Source organism: Camellia sinensis, chromosome 15 (genome assembly GCF_055761805.1).
Source record: "Camellia sinensis isolate YWXY chromosome 15, ASM5576180v1, whole genome shotgun sequence".
NCBI classification, from domain to species: Eukaryota; Viridiplantae; Streptophyta; class Magnoliopsida; order Ericales; family Theaceae; genus Camellia; species Camellia sinensis.
Genome location: NC_138975.1, coordinates 130446006 through 130462863, shown reverse-complemented (window position 1 = coordinate 130462863; position 16858 = coordinate 130446006). Strand labels below are relative to the sequence as shown.

The 16858-nt window shown below is 40.5% G+C and overlaps 2 protein-coding genes across 2 annotated transcripts; one reads left to right on the top strand and one right to left on the bottom strand.

Annotated features, from left to right (window-relative positions):
• Positions 1 to 2417: 2417 nt before the first annotated feature.
• LOC114312372 (uncharacterized) lies at positions 2418 to 3749 on the bottom strand. Its single transcript, XM_082908579.1, has 2 exons — positions 3131 to 3749; positions 2418 to 2944 (listed from the first exon to the last, which is right to left on the bottom strand). The coding sequence occupies exons 1-2, from the start codon at positions 3747 to 3749 to the stop codon at positions 2418 to 2420; spliced, it is 1146 nt and encodes a 381-aa protein (XP_082764705.1).
• Positions 3750 to 5207: 1458 nt separating this feature from the next.
• LOC114322854 (Nucleic acid-binding, OB-fold-like protein) lies at positions 5208 to 16514 on the top strand. The gene is made up of 4 exons (XM_028270282.2): positions 5208 to 5625; positions 5748 to 5974; positions 15035 to 15135; positions 16194 to 16514. The coding sequence occupies exons 1-4, from the start codon at positions 5362 to 5364 to the stop codon at positions 16271 to 16273; spliced, it is 672 nt and encodes a 223-aa protein (XP_028126083.2). The 5' UTR covers positions 5208 to 5361; the 3' UTR covers positions 16274 to 16514.
• Positions 16515 to 16858: the final 344 nt, after the last annotated feature.

Here is a 16858-nt window from a genome sequence, read left to right as displayed (position 1 = left end):
GAGATGGTTTACTCCGGTTGGAAGAGTTGGCGTTTTGTCCAACTTCGGATTTCCAACCGAGATGGTTTACTCCGGTTGGAAGAGTTGGCGTTTTGTCCAACTTCGGATTCCCAACCGAGATGGTTTACTCCGGTTGGAAGAGTTGGCGTTTTGTCCAACTTCGGATTCCCAACCGAGATGGTTTACTCCGGTTGGAAGAGTTGGCGTTTTGTCCAACTTCGGATTCCCAACCGAGATGGTTTACTCCGGTTGGAAGAGTTGGCGTTTTGTCCAACTTCGGATTCCCAACCGAGATGGTTTACTCCGGTTGGACGAGTTGGCGTTTTGTCCAACTTCGGATTCCCAACCGAGATGGTTTACTCCGGTTGGAAGAGTTGGCGTTTTGTCCAACTTAGGATTCCCAACCGAGATGGTTTATCCCGGTTGGAAGAGTTGATGATTTGCTCAACTACGAGGTTCCAGCCGAGATGTTTTACTCCGGCTGAAGGGCTGATGATTTGCTCAACTACGAGGTTCCAGCCGAGATGTTTTACTCCGGCTGAAGAGTTGATGATTTGTTCAACTGCGAGGTTCCAGCCGAGATGTTTTACTCCGGCTGGCAAGTCGATGATTTGTTTAACTCCGAAGTTTCAGCCGAGCTAATGTTGCTCGCCAAGAAAGAAGTGGCGGAGCGGACCTTGCTCGCCTTCTTTGGAGTTCCTTGGCCGAGCTGTTCTTGTCCGCCAAGAAGGAAGTCGGGAAGCGGACCTTGCTCGCCGACCTTGGAAGTTCCCTGCCGAGCAGTTGTTGCTCGCCAAGAAGCAAGTCGCGGAGCGGACCTTGCTCGCCTTCTTTGGAGTTCCTTGGCCGAGCTGTTCTTGTCCGCCAAGAAGGAAGTCGGGAAGCGGACCTTGCTCGCCGACCTTGGAAGTTCCTTGCCGAGCAGTTGTTGCTCGCCAAGAAGTAAGTCGCGGAGCGGACCTTGCTCGCCGACCTTGAAAGTTCATTGACCGAGCTGTTGTTGCTCGCCAAGAAGGAAGTCGTGGAGCAGACCTTGCTCATCTTCCTCGGAGTTCCTTGACCGAGCTGATGTTGCTCGCCAAGAAGGAAGTCGCGGAGCGGACCTTGCTCGCCTTCCTTGGAAGTTCCTTGACCGAGCTGATGTTGCTCGCCAAGAAGGAAGTCGCGGAGCGGACCTTGCTCGCCGACCTTGGAAGTTCCTTGACCGAGCTGATGTTGCTCGCCAAGAAGCACATCGTGGAGCGGACCTTGCTCGCCGACCTTGGAAGTTCCTTGCCGAGCTGTTGTTGCTCGCCAAGAAGCAAGTCGCGGAGCGGACCTTGCTTGCCGACCTTGGAAGTTCTTTGACCGAGCTGATGTTGCTCGCCAAGAAGGAAGTCGTGGAGCGGACCTTGCTCGCTTTCTTAGTGCGGTCACCATCTTGTATATTGAGGACCGAGGAAGTATTACCCCGGTCAGGATAGGTAATCCCAGTCACGCTTCAGCGAACAGAATTAAGGGGCAATTGAGAGGGAGATTAATGATATGGACAGAGTTGTGCCGGACAGATTTGGGCCGGACAGAGTTGTGCCAGACAGATTTGGACCGGACAGAGTTGTGCCGGACAGATTTGGACCGGGCAGAGTTGTGCCAAACAGATTTGGGCCGAACAGGTGTTGGGCCAAGTTGTGTGGCCCGGCCTTGAAGGAAGCTGCTCGGTTAAGGCAGCGCGCTGATTGACCGAGCTGCAAGGATCCGTGATTAGGAAGCCGGTCAAGTGAAAAGTCCAGCACCAGGAAAGGCAAGGTTGAACCGAGGTACTTGTTTGCTCGGCAGGTAGGTCGACCGCAGACAAGCGTAAGTAGTCCCGAGCTCGGCTTTGCCGAGATGCCGCCGAGTCCGGTCCTCTTCTAAGCTTAGCTGTTGGAGTACTTGGGCATGAAGCGCAGCATGGCAGACGATGGCCGAGATGGAATTGCCCGGCTGCCGAGCTCCCAGGAGAATGGGCGGACAGTTGGATTAGGTGATGTTCAGCAAGGTTTATGCTGACAGATGGGATAGCGGAGCCACGTGTCAGGAGATGACTGGGAGTGGATATGGGGCGCAGAGGGTATATAAGCATGTCTGCGCCCCCTATACGCGGACACACGAACATCTCTGTAAGGAATTCTTACACTCAAACACTCTCTCCCTTCTCTCTATCCATCCTAAGGTGTGTGCTAACTTGACCGTCGGAGGGTTTTTCCGGCCACACACCGCCGGGTAGCTCACCGTTACTTGCTCGCAGGTGATCGGACATCGACGGAGCTCGGAAGAAAGGAGTACGGGCTTGCCGGAATATTTGCTCCCCGTACATAGTGCATCATAATGAAGATTACAAACAAGACAACCTTCTATTTCTTTACTAAACAAAATTACAAAATATATCTGTGGTGAATCTAGTTTTCACCGCGAAGATGCCACATATGTTCTATTAAATCATTACGGAGGGCATGATATGCATTTTTATCCCTAATACCTAAATGACGAGACAAAAATGATTCAAAGTCATTGGTAGGAGTAGAGGCAAGTTGCACTGGTGTGTTGGTAGATGAAATTTCATAATCAAAATCAAGGTGCTCCTCCCTCTCATCTTCAGCAATCATATTGTGTAATATAATGCAAGTCTTCATTATGTTGGCAAGCATTTTTGGATCCCAAAAACGTATAGCACCACCTATAATTGCGAATCGAGATTGGAGGACTCCGAATGCCCGCTCTACATCTTTCCTGGCAGACTCTTGCATCATTGCAAAATGTTGTCTCTTTGCTCCTTGGGGAGAAGAAATTGTTTGAACCAGTGTTGCCCATTGCGGGTATATAACATTAGCAAGGTAATAACCCATATCGTAACTATGTCCATTAACAGTATAATGGACAGGGGGAGCCTTACCTTGGGCAAGATCAGAAAACAAAGGTGACCGGTCTAATACATTTAAGTCATTGTGTGACCCAGGCATTCCAAAAAATGCATGCCAAATCCATAAGTCATAAGAAGCTACTGCTTCAAGAATAATGGTTGGCTTTTTTTGATGGCCTACGTATTGACCTTGCCATGCTTTTGGACAATTTTTCCACTCCTAATGCATGCAATCTAAACTTCCCAACATACCCGGAAACCCCCGAACCTCGCCAATAGCAAGTAACCTAGCAATGTCAGTTGGTGTCGGAGATCTCAGATATTCTACTCCAAAGATTTCAATCACTGAATAACAAAATTGTTGCAAACTTTGAATCACAGTGCTTTTCCCAATACGTATGTAATCATCAACTGCATCTGCTGCGACACCGTATGATAATATTCTCATCGCTGAAGTCATTTTTTGTAGGGCAGATAATCCAACTACATGAGCTGCATCTTGTTTTTGAATAAAATATGAATTGTGTGCTTCGATTGCATTCAAAATTCGCAAATACAAAGGACGACGCATTCGAAAACGTCTCCGAAATATTGTAGCTGAATACACTTGATTTGCAGCAAAATAATCTGCAAACAATCTGTCATGACCTTGCCTTCTATCTCTGCGTATATACTTGTGACCTACAATAGAACCCCCTATTTTCTTTGAGCTATCACTTGACTTAAGAATCTGAAGCATACTACTGGTATTCTGCTCATAAGCTGCTAAAAGTGTGATCATATATTCATCATCAGACTCCTCATCAGAGGAGGAGGAAGAAGAGGAGGAGGATGAAAATGAAGTAAATATCATCAATTTCAAAGTATCCATTACCCTCTGTTTTTGTTTAAGATATAATCCTTGTGTTTAAGCTATGATGTCTGGCATATAAATAATAATGTGTTTATATGAGATTTTAGAAGAAAATAATTATTACGGGTAAACCAATGGAGGGAAAAACAAATAGCAAAATAATTAGGAACAGAAATGGAGGGAAATCAAAAAAAAATAAAGATTACCGGTCGACCGGGCGGTTGACCAGCCGGTCAACCAACCGATCGCCCCCTACCAGTTCACATCGGTCAGTTCACGTTGGTTGGCTCAACAGTTCAGTGGTTGGTTCAACACAGTTCAGAAAGGTTTAAAAAAAAAAAAAAATTTCCTCTACCCGGTCGACCATCCGGTTGTCCTGACTGAGATTTGATGAAGGTTAACCATTGGAGCGTGAAGTATCAAATTAAGGAAATGGCCATTTTTTAACTCAGATTTGGTGAAATATTAGGTGAACCGTTGGAGATGCTCTTAGACCATCTCCAACGGTGAATCAAAGTTGGTATCAGATTCAAATTTTGATGAAAAATGCATTTTTTACGGCTCCAACCGTTGCACCAGATTGATATCAACATGAGATTTCAGCAAAAAAAGCATCAAACTGAGAACGAGACACATATTTTACCAAATCATTGTTACTGACCGTTGAAAGAGGTACACCGGGCCCGGTGGTTGCCCGGCCGGTTGACCAACCAGTCAACCGATTTCCTTTAAATTAGGTAGGTTCAAATCGGTCAAAAAAGGTTCAAACAATTTTAAAAAAAAAAAAATTATTTTTGCCTTACCGGTCGACCGGTCGGTCAACCAACCGGTCAACCATCTCTCAATTTACTCTTCTGAACAACTTCCAATTTTTTCCAGTGTTTGGAAAATCCACACAAACCTCAGTACAGTGGAGGAATTGTAGTGAACCCAGAGTTAGATGATGGATTGAAGGGCTGGACAGTGTTTGGAGATGCAAAAATAGAGCATAGAGCATCGAAAGGAGGCAACACATTCGTTGTCGCGAGACACAGACACGAATCGCATGACAGTTTTTCACAGAAGTTTCAATTGGAGAAGGGAATGTTCTACACCTTTTCTGGTAATTAATTAAAGTGTTCTTGGTAAATTTATCAGCATTGTTAATGTACAATTTAAAGCTGTGAAAAAAAAAAAAAAAAATTTACTCTTACCGGTGGGTCGACCAATCGGTCAACCCACGGGATTTGATGTGGGATTTGATGCACCGTTGGAGCTAGGGATATCAAATTTAGTGAAATGGATTATTTTTGACTCAGATTTGGTGAAAAATCTGATTCACCGTTGGAGATGCTCCAAGAAATCAAAAAAAGATATTTTTCACCAAATTTAAAGTATATTTTTTACCAAATTTAAATTTGATAATAAATTTAATTAAACGTCGGACATGGCCTAATGAAATAGTGTAAAGAGGTAACCATTGGGGTAAATAGAATCAATATTTGTTTAATAAAAATTCAAAAGAGTGAGATGGAATAAACCCCCAATAATCCTAACAACATTTCAACAGACACAGTAGGGTTTAAGCACAGACTGTGTGTGTGTGTGTGTGTGAGAGAGAGAGAGAGAGAGTAGACACCATTTGAATTCAATGTCGTCTTCGATGGCTTCGATCTCGAGAAGACTCTATCGCTCTCTCTTCACCAACCCTTCTTCTCACTTCTCCATTCGCTTCTGCTCTACACTCTCTTCCCCTCAAACCCCCGACGATTCCACTATCGAACCCGACCCGAATACCGAGTCCGACTCAGCTTCCCCTTCCTCTCCTTCACCGTCATCATCATCAGACTACACCCAACGGCAAACCTTCTTCGATCGCCCTCTCGAAAACGGCTTGGACGTTGGCATTTACAAGGTATCTATATCTATATCTATCTATCTATATATGTATGTATGTATTTATGATATTGATGATTTAGGGTTTTAATTGGGGATTTGAAAATGGATTGTGATTAGGGTTTTTGTTTTTGGGTGTAGGCAATATTGGTGGGTCAGGTGGGGCAGACTCCGCTGCAGAAGAGGCTAAAGAGTGGGAGGACGGTGACGCTGTTGTCGGTCGGGACGGGTGGGATTCGGAACAACCGGAGGCCGTTGGATAATGAGGAGCCGAGGGAATATGCGAATCGGTGTGCAGTTCAGTGGCATCGGGTCTCCATTTATCCTGAGAGGTTGGGGTCCATTGCCTTGAAGCATGCTGTTCCTGGGTGAGCTTAGTTTGCGCCTCAAATTTTATTGAATTATGTGCATTTATGTATATTTGTCAATCTGAGCATATATGGGTGTGAACATATGTATCTATTTCTGCAATATGGACTAAATCTTCATACTTTTGCCTGTCAAACATACATCAAACGATTGTGTTGGTAGGTAGTTCTGATGTCTCAATTAAGAGGACTTCAAATCCACCAAGTAATGAAGAGAATAGAAATATATTTGATTTTGATAGAAAAATGCAAGGTACAAAGAGTGTTCTTTTGCAATAACTGACTACCAAGCTGTTAATTCTTCTAAGTATGTTGTTGGATTATGAAAGGATTAGACGTTAGGCCAACTAGCCAAGTAAAATTGACTGTCGTTCTTATATATACATTTTATAACTACTTCATTCGGGATTTTACATGTTTTATTATGTTCAGTTTGATTCTTCATTGGGAATTGTCAAATTGCAAGCATGATTAGGTTATCAAGCACAAGTTTTCCTTTCTTCATTGTATAGTGTTGCATCATGTCATACTTAATGATATAGGTACATTGTAGCTTTTTGCTGGCACTGCAGTCTCTGGTAGGTAATTTATTTTGACATGATAAGCTATCGTGGATATCTCTAGAAGAAATTTTCTTTAAGAAAAAAAATATGAACTAGGCAGATAACTAGCTATAGATGTGTGAACATAACATGACCAAAGAGGATGCACTCATAGGAAGGGAAGCCAAAATTATTGTAGATCGATTAATACCATCCCATTCCATGAGTTGAGCAAGATTGGGGATCACCTTAATGAATGTCAGACCCTACCATTTGATTTACTTATGCCATATAATTTTTTGTTTGTCTACCTTTGTCGTTCCTCAACCCCTCTTCCGCTTTTTGTATCTATCATAGAAGTAAGGCGACTGTCAATCAATGCATTGAAAAAAAGATAGGATTCAGGAATCCATTTCAATAGAGAAAGCGATCGATGAACATATTGGGATGGGAACAAATGGGAATTGCACAACTTGATACTATCCCCTTTGTTTCACTCTGTTTTTGCATGGAAATCCTTGCTCTGAGAGCAACATACTGAAAAATAAAGGTTTGGTAGAAAAAAGTGATTAGATTCCCTTTTGTGACTGTGGGTGGTACATGAGATGAGTAGGTTGTGGAGCCTTTTGGGAAGTGACACTGCTCTCTAGTGTGGCGTTGAATAACTTGAATCACAGAAAAAGGGTTGGTTGAGTAAAGGTAATCTAGAGCAGGAGAGAGAGAGAGAGAGAGAGAGAGAGGGGTCTAATACGTTAAGTGATGGATAGCATCTAGGTGGAATTGTATCTTTGTCTTTGGGGAAAAATGCCTTTTTTTTGTAGGAGGGTTGAGCCAGAGAGGTAGGTAGTAGGTACCCTATGTAGCACGGACACGTGACACGACATGGACACGACACGGATACGCGGACATGCAAATTTTTAAAAAATGGGAGACACGATAAGCTGGGGACACGTTTAATATATATAATTAAATTTATTTATTATATATCATAAAATTATAAAAAAAATATATAAAAAATACAAAATAACACTATTAAAATTGTAAAAAATAAACATTTAATTGATTTAACATGATATATATCATTCATAAATAACGCAAAAAAAATAAAATAAAAAAATAGACATTCAAATAACAGAGGCACAAAAAGAAAAGAAAAGAAAAGAAAAATAAAATGAAATCAGGAAAAAAATAAATAGAAGAGAGACACCCAGACATCCCACACAAACCATATAAAAGAAAGAAAAGAAAAAAGAAAAAAGAAAAAAGAAAGAAAGAAAAAACAAAACAAGACAACGCAGAGGACTACGAGAGAGAGAGCGACTGAGACAGAGAGAGATCAGAGAAGAAGAAGAAGAAGAAGATCGCAGAAGAAGAAGAAGAAGAATAAAGAATGAAGCAGCGAAGTCGTACCTTAGATAACAGCCGACGAGCGACAAGCGTAGACGAGCGACAAGCGTAGACGAGCGACCATTGAAAATGAACCAAGTCTTCTCTCTTTCTCTTCTGATCTCTTTTCTCTTTTTCTCTATCGATTTAGGAAAAATATTGCTCTATTTTTGTTGTTTTACAAATTGGCCCCAACACAAGTTTCATAAATTATGAAATTAACCCTCCCGAACGTGTCTAAACGTGTCCGGATGCAAAAAAAAAAAAAAAAAATTAAAATGGGACACCCTCTGCTACGTGTCGGATACGTGTCCACTATGTGTCCGACGCGTGTCTGACATTGGTACAAAGCCCTCGAAGAGGTGTCTGTCCTTCATAGTAGGTACCTATAGCACAATAAAGTGCTATAATGGATCCAAGGGATGGATGCCCACCTATGAAGCACGAACATGGACACAGACACGAGACACGGGCACGCAAATTTTTAAAAAATAGGGAGATACGACACATTGGGGACATGTTCAATATATATAGTTAAATTTATTTATTATGTCATAAAATTATTAAAAAAATATTGAAAGGTAATAAAAAGTACAAAATGAGATTGTTAAAATTATATAAAAAAAAATTATATTTCAAAATAAAAAATTGGTTCATATAATAAAATTAATAAACACATCATTAAAATTAATAATTTTAGTAATATCAACTACTATTTGTTTTTTTCTTCAAATAAAATTATAAAACTGATCAGCCAACATAATAATAATAATAATAATAATAATAATAATAATAATAAAAGAGAGAGAGAGAGAGAGAGAGAGAGAGAGAGGAGCTTTACTTTCAGAAAAAAAAATAAAAGAAAAAGGAAAAAGAGAGTTAGAGACAACAAAGAAAAGAGAGAGAGAGAGCGACAGAGGGGATAGATTGAAAAACTCGAACAAGAAGATCGAACAAGAAGAAGAGAAGAAGAAGATCGAACAAACAAGATGAAGAAGAGAATCGAAGAACTTACCTTCGATATGGCAGTGAGCAACGAGCAGTGAGCAACCCTTTCTCTTGTCTCTTCTCTTCAATCAGTTCGATTGTAGGGTTCCAAATTGGATTAATTTTTTAATTCAAGTTTTAGAAATTATGTTTTGCACCCCGCAGTGTCCGAAACATGTCCCAAATGTGTTCGGCTGCAAAAAATTCAAAAAAAGGGGCACATGTCCACAACGTGACCCTGTCCGACATGTGTCCGACACTGATACGCAAGCCTCGAAGAGGTGTCCGTGCTTCATAGATCCCCACACACTTTTGGTAGCCACCCGAATATAGGAGTCATAGCTGAAAGTGACATCAGGTACTTGAGAGCCTTTAGAGATTGTGATGATTGACTAATGTATGACTCCAAAATTGTCGCTAATTATGACTTGGAGATGTTTTCATGTAGTGGCTTATCTTTCTGAGACTGATTGACGTGCAAGTCCCCCAAGGGAGGATGGAACAAGCCACCTTGATGAACCCACTTGATTTAACTATCATGCCACAAAATCCTAGTGACCCCATGTGAGGGTAAAGGATCTTTAGTGTCCCATGACAAAGGTACCAACCTTAGGGTAAAAGGTCCCTAGGTCTTGCTTTAAGCCCGATTGGGTTTAGTTTACAAAACTTCTAGGCACCTTGGGAGATCTTCCAAGTATATCTATATATAGGTTGAGGGAGACAAGCCGCTAAAATGAAAGGGTATTATCTCTCTAGATTTGGAAGCTTCTCTCTCTAGAGATTCCCGTGGATGGTTTGTGGTAGCCGTTCATGATGAGAAAAGATGGTTTCTTAGTATCGTAAGGCCTTAGAGAACCCTAATCTGCCTCCTTTCCCTATTCTTCATTGCTTTATAATTCCGTGTTGTTGCCATTAGGACTAGGCATAGGTCTATCCGAACTGCACAACCCGCCTAACTTGAACTGATCCGCATACAAATGGGCAGTTTTGTAGACATAATGTGGGCGGATGCAGTTTAAGATATGGTATTATTGCGGGTTGCGGGCGGATTACGGGTTTTACCTGCACCCGCAAGAACTCGCCCGTACTTGGACTTTTTTTTTTTTTTACTTCTATTCTTCATTGTTGATTGTGTATCATATGCCAATTCAATTTTTCACATATATAAACACCATAGTATAGTAGCTTTGTAAGTAGGTTGTATTGTGCTCAATTTTCCACATATACACTGCATGATACGATTGGCCGTTGCCTTCAACCATAACAACACTTGATTGTCTACTACATAATTTTTTCATAACTAAACATGTCCCGGATGAAGTGTGAATTGGAATTTTAAATTCCTTAATGAATATGAAGTTTTGTTTACCAAAAACAGAGAATATGTTTCTGTGATACTGTCCCTTAATGTAGTGCTCTGTGAAGTTTGATTCCATCCCTAATTAAGAATCTGTTTTTGTTTTGTGTTCTTATTCTTGAAAATTGAGTTGTGTTCTTATTGCATTTTGGATGAATGTAAAATATAATCAAGAATTACTTTTAGGTAAGTTTAAGATTTTGAATGATTTTATTTTACTTCAATTGTATTGTTAGGCAGTAGATAGTGAATTGAATTGATGATCTAGTTTAGAATTTTGAAAGATGTGCTTGTTTTAGTTTATGATTTGATTTAAAAGTTTAGGATTTTGAAAGATTTGCTTGTATTAGTTTATCATTTGATTTAAAAGTTTAGGATTTTGAATGATTTGATGTGTTAGGAATTGATTTTGTTGTGTTTTTAATTTTATAAGTTTTAATTCATTAATTATTAATGTTGGAGCATTTTAGAAAATTGGGGGAAAATGGCCCAAAATAAATATTTACAAAATGAGAAAAAAAAGCCTCCAAAATAATTTTTAAAGAAAAAAATTCAATCCGCAAACCGTCCGCACATCCGCGAACGCTATCTGCACAAACCGCTTACATTCGGGCGGGTCCAAACCGATCTGCAAACAGTCCAAAACCGAATCGCGAACACCCGTAGCTGCCATGGTAGTTTTGCTCCTCTCCCTTGGCTCTATCTTCTCAAACTTTGGGATGATGTTTTAAGGCCATGATAGTTTCACTTATTTGGATGCAAAGCTTAAATTCATTGAAAAAGTGAGTGACTGAAAGTGTTCAAGCAGTCAATCCTCCACATACTATTATGTCCTATCTATGGGACCAAAACTTTATTTTTTTGTAAACTTAGTGATCTGGAATCCAAATTGTGTAGAATTGCAAAAGATAATCAACATTATAATAAAAAATGAAGACTTCTTCCAGTGAACCTAGCAGCAATGAGCTTCTTACTGATATGCAGCAATGAGCTTCTTACTGATATACAAATGACATGATAACGGAGCCTTAAGTTATGTCTGTTTTGTTTCTTTCTTTTCTCTTCTCTCTCTTTTCGTGCTTGCAAGTTATGTGTGTCTCAGGTTTGCCTTTTAATGGATCTCTGCACTTATCATCCACTGATATAAAATTTGTTTTGAGACCTGCTCGTTATTGATTCATTAAGGTTGTGTTTGGTTGAAAGATTTGATGACGGAAATGGAAAGAGAAAGGGAAATAGAAAGAAAAAGAGAAAGAATTGATAGGATTCGAATTCGAATTCGAAGCTATGTTTGGTGGAGTTGAGAATTGGAGAAATAAATGTAAGCTCTGATACCATGTAAAAATTGATATATTATTGATTGATTTTGTTGTTTTGTCTATTACAAATGGTTCCTTATATAGATGTAGGTGTAGTGGATGGTGGTAGTGGTGTAGTGGGTTAGGTTTAGTGGAGTAGGTGAGGTGGTAGTGGTGTAGTGGGTTAGGTTTAGTGGAGTAGGTGAGGTGGTAGTGGTGGTAGGTGATGGTAAATTCTAACAGCCCCCCGCAAACTCAAGGAGGATAGAAACTAACCAACTTGAGTTTGAAGAGAGGAACAAAACAAGAAAATACATAAAAATAAAAGAGGATAAGAGACACTGTATGGTCGTGTCAGACCATTGATGAAGACACTGGATGGTGGTGTCATAACGTTGTAGAGGACACTGTATGGGGGTGTCATAACGTTGTAGAGGACACTGGATGGCAGTGTCAGACCGATGTAGAAGACAGTTTATGGGGTCATGTCGGACCGTTGTAGAAGACAGTTTATGGGGTCATGTCGGACCGTTGTAGAAGACAGTTTACGAAGTCTTGCTGGACCCTTGTAGAAACTAACCGGAATTAATGTCGAGACAGTTTACAGAGTCTTGTCGGACCCTTGTAGAAACTAACCGGAATCTATGTCGGGACAGTTTACAGAGTCTTGTCGGACCCATAAAGGAGCTAACCGGAATCAATGTCGGGACAGTTTACAGAGTCTTGTCGGACCCATAAAGGAGCTAACCGGAATCAATGTCGGGACAGTTTACAGAGTCTTGTCGGACCCCTTAAAAAATCGCATCCTCAAAAGGTGCGCCCAATTTTTCAAAAGGCGTGCCATCAAAAGGCGTGCCCAATCCATAAAAAGGCGTGCCATCAAAAGGCGTGCTCAATTCATCAAAAGGTGTGCCGGACATGATGGCGAGGCACGTGGGCGCCTTGGCTTGCGTGCCCGTTTGTCGGCTGGTGGCAAGAGGCGCGCGATGCGCGTGGCTGCCTTGGCTATTTAACCAAGGTTGATGCTGAGGCTGAGGCAGAGAAAAGCTGCGAAAAACCTCTGAAAAAAACTTCGTTGTGCTGAGAGAAAGAGTCTGAAAAACTCTTCGTTGTGCTGAGAGAGAGAGTCTGTAACACTCTGTTGCGAGAGATATTCTGTAACACTCTGTTGCCCAGAAAATGGCCTCGTCCTCGTCTTCCCGTGGACTGCTCACCCTCTTTCCCGACCTTAACGAGTCAACAAGAGAGAGAACTGGTGCGGTGGCACTGGAACCTCAACCAAGCGCTCCGGAGTTTGCTCCGTTGAACTTTCCGATGCGGTCTGTGGAGCAAAGAATGGCAGTGCAGTCGGATGTGGAGGCCAATCAGTATACATTGAAGTCATGTGTGGAAACCATGACTGTGGTGACAAACTTGTCGAACCGGCTGCAGAGTAGGGTAAATGAGGTGCAGCAGTTAAACTCCCAGCTGGCTCTGCTCCAACGCATGTATAAGGATGCGCGAGCAGAGATAAGCGTGCTAAGGGCTGAAAACAAGGAGCTGAAGCGGAAGGCCACCGTGATGTTCCGATTTGGAGGTCCACCATATGCTGTAGTGGAGGAGCAGGGAGGAGGCAACTTGCTTGGTGGTCTAGGAAGCACGGAGGCAATACCGTCAAGGGCCGCCCAAGACGGAGGCAAAAAGAAGAGACCGGCGGAATAGGCGAAGAAGTGAGGTCGGTTGGTGGCCGGCTGCAGAAAAGAAAACAAAGCTGTTGGTGTTGATTTTTTTTTTTTTTTTTTTTTTTTTTTTTTTTGCGTGTAAAATTGTGATCGGGGGTGATCCCTGAGATGAATAAAATATGGTTGGTGTTGGAGTGCAAATCGTGATCACACGGATTTGTGAAAAACAGCAATGGTATTTGGAATGTTTTTTTTTTTTTTTTTTTTTTTTTTGGATGAGCATGGGGATGATGAAGAGATAATAATGAATAAAAATAATAAAGGTGGGAGTGGAGAACAGGACGAATCAAGAGAGCGTGATTAGAAAAAAGAAAGTGATAATAAAACAAAAGAAAGTTTGTTTTTTTTTTTTTTTTTTAATAATAATAATAATAATATATTAATGAGAAAAGCATGGGCGGTGGTGGAGAGAAAATAAAGGGACCAGAGAGAGAAAAGAGATACAGGTGTAAAGCAAGTTGTGTTTCGTGTACGTTTCATAAGAGGGAGTAAAATAATAAAAAAAAGAAAAAGAAAGTTGAGTGGGCTAGTAAAATAATAAAAAAAAGGAAAAAGAAAAGATCCACTACTGCAACATCAGGAGAGTAGCAGCACAATTTTCAAGTTTCTGAATTTCATGCCCTGGAATATACTGTGCTCCGCTTCCATGACCAAAATAAATGAAGAGATCATGGCTTCTCAAGGCTAAAACCATCTCTTCAAGAACGTGATTTCATGGAGAACGCAACCTCCTCTCGGTGGCGTGATTTCATGGAGAAGGTCTCGGCGGCGGCAGCTGAGGAATCGAGAGTCTGGGGCCACTGGAGGACTCGACGGTGCTGCTGAGGCTGCTGGAGGTGTGGATGTTGAAAAACTCCAGCTGTTGCGAGACGACGACTGAGATTCGAAGAACGACAAGAACGCATCCATGTTTCTTGAGAGAGCTCGATCGATTGATTCAATAACCAGGTTAAGATCTTAGTATTTCTCGCTTCACCGGCGGGCGGCAACCTCGCCTTGGCCGGCCGCCGGACCTCAACCTATTCCGCTGTCAGCTCTGATACCATGTAAGCTCTGATACCATGTAAAAATTGATATATTATTGATTGATTTTGTTGTTCTGTCTATTACAAATGGTTCCTTATATAGATGTAGGTGTAGTGGATGGTGGTAGTGGTGTAGTGGGTTAGGTTTAGTGGAGTAGGTGAGGTGGTAGTGGTGTAGTGGGTTAGGTTTAGTGGAGTAGGTGAGGTGGTAGTGGTGGTAGGTGATGGTAAATTCTAACAAAGAGCCTAAGTGAACCTAAAAGACAAAAAGCGGGATTGCATTTTCCTCTCACTTTCTTTTTCCTTGTGCTTTTCATTATAACCAAACAAAAAGTGGGATTGCATTTCCATTTCTCTCATCAAATCCTCCAACCAAACACAACCTAAAGATATGCTTGCCAATACTTGGCCTAAAAGAAGCAAGAAAAGTTATCCTCATGCAAAAGGTGATTCCCCAGTTTCATTTCGGTTTATCTTTTGCTTGTTATAGCATTATGTGTCTTATTATCCTAAGCTCATCTTGAGAAAAGAATGTTTCTTATGGTTTGTTCTTGAAATAGTTCCATTGTTCCTGGTTAATTATTGGATGCCACAATTGTGGCACATCTAATTGATTTTACTTGGATGAACTACAATATAGTTTTTTGTGTGGCCTGCTCCCACTGATTTTCACTTTTGCTCACATGTAAATTTTATCCCAGTTTTGTTTCTTCCTAATAATAACTTTACACTTGTTCATTGTAGTTCAATTTTGTATTTGGAGGGGAATTTGGAGACCAAAATCTTCACTGATCCAATAACTGGTCTTGTCCGACGTATAAGAGAGATAGCCGTTCGTCAAAACGGTATATTCATTACTCTGTTCTGCTCTTGCTTGCTGGAACTGCTTCAATATGTGGAGTCAATTATCTGATCTCATAGAAGTTATACTTTGTCTGGCTTGTTGCAAATTTGTACGTGTGATTTTTAATGTCATCGACATCTTATAAAAATAAAAATAAAAACTTCAGTATTGACTGATTTTTAGGCATTTGAACTATAAAGGTATATATGTCTATATAGGCGACTGACAAAAATAATGGACGCACCAATTTTTTAACTCAAAAATTTCCAACCTTTAAAGAAAGGAAAATGCTATAAGTCCCAAATTTTCTACCAAATAAATGATCAAATGTCTCACATGGGTATGGACCCCACCCATGTGAGACATTTGGTCATTTATTTGGTAGAAAATTTGGTATCCCTAGCATTACCTAGTAAAATGGAACTCTATTGTGTTCATGTGACATTAGTGGGAAATGATGTCTCATGGATGAAGTGCTTTAGTCTGCCAATTTCAATCCTTCATGCAATGTTGGTTATTGTCTTTCTCTCTCTAAATGAAGGAATGTTACTTGTTATGCTTCTCAGTAAGTGCTAGAAATAAATCAAAACTCATTTTTAAAAAATAATTTATGATGGGCTTCTAGGAGGTGGAGACAGAAAAGTTCACATGCATGCATGTATGCCTGTCCTTGAGGAAATGGCACATGTCTCTGATCTCTGTTCCATATGACAGTTTATTACCATTGCTCCAATTGTTCTGTCAAAAAAAAAAAAATTCCCAAAAAAACTGCTGAAGAATGGCAAACAGTATATTTTGGATAAGCAGATCTAAAAAACTGTAAGCCATTAATGCCATGAACCCAATCTAACAATTAGCCATCTGAGATGCACGGATTCTGCTTAAAAAGTGATTGTCATGAAGGCAATTGCCATAACATTTTTCTCATTTCTTATATGAATGTCTAGCTAATAGAAGTTTAAGCAGTTTGTTTGGGAAAGCTTACAAAGGGTTCTTGCTGTCACATTTTCGTTATCATTGCCATAGTTTTATGGATTTGTCTTTATCTGGGTATTGCAGGCCGGCTTGTATTTCTAGGAAAGGGTGATGATGCCCAGCAACCAACACAGGGAGAGTTGAGAGGAGTCGGCTATTACTGAAAGCAGAGTCGGAGATACGAGCAACTGAAATTAACCACTGAGACTTTCTTTGACATTTGTAATTATGTTCTCTCATTGCCCTAAGGTTCATTTCTGGGTCATTTACAATGTTTTGTTAATTCATCCAATCAGTTGTTTTAGTAAATGAGCTTCTCTGATTAGCATTAACCTTTAGAGTGATCACTCATCATCTTGTTCTAATATTTGGGTTTTGAATTTTATTTTCTGCCTCAGACTTCAATTTTGATGTATTGTGCTATTCAAGTTTTAGCTTATGGTGATGTCCACGAAAACAAAAGGAAAACTACGAAACTGTGTCCAGTGCCAATGGATTTGTGCCTACCTAGTGTAGGTGGCAAGTGTGACGATCCACATAGTAAAACATATATCGACATCTTAGGAAGTCGCACATTATATTGTATTGATTCTGCCAAAAATTTGTGCGGATTCAGAAATTTATTCATAAAACCTTGTATGGAATGATAGGGTGATTGTAATTTTCAGTCATCAATTTTTTTTTTTTTAATAAAATTTTTTAGAATTTTTATTTTTGGTATAGACTCTTGTTAATTCGGGTTACAAAAT

Coding starts and splice junctions, on each gene's coding strand:
- LOC114312372 (XM_082908579.1), bottom strand. CDS start 3,749: ATGGATACTTTGAAATTGATGATATTTACTTCATTTTCATCCTCCTCC. Junction 2,945..3,130: donor CGAGGTTCGGGGGTTTCCGG/GTATGTTGGGAA, acceptor TAAATGTATTAG/ACCGGTCACCTTTGTTTTCT.
- LOC114322854 (XM_028270282.2), top strand. CDS start 5,362: ATGTCGTCTTCGATGGCTTCGATCTCGAGAAGACTCTATCGCTCTCTC. Junction 5,975..15,034: donor TTGAAGCATGCTGTTCCTGG/GTGAGCTTAGTT, acceptor TGTTCATTGTAG/TTCAATTTTGTATTTGGAGG. Junction 15,136..16,193: donor GATAGCCGTTCGTCAAAACG/GTATATTCATTA, acceptor TGGGTATTGCAG/GCCGGCTTGTATTTCTAGGA.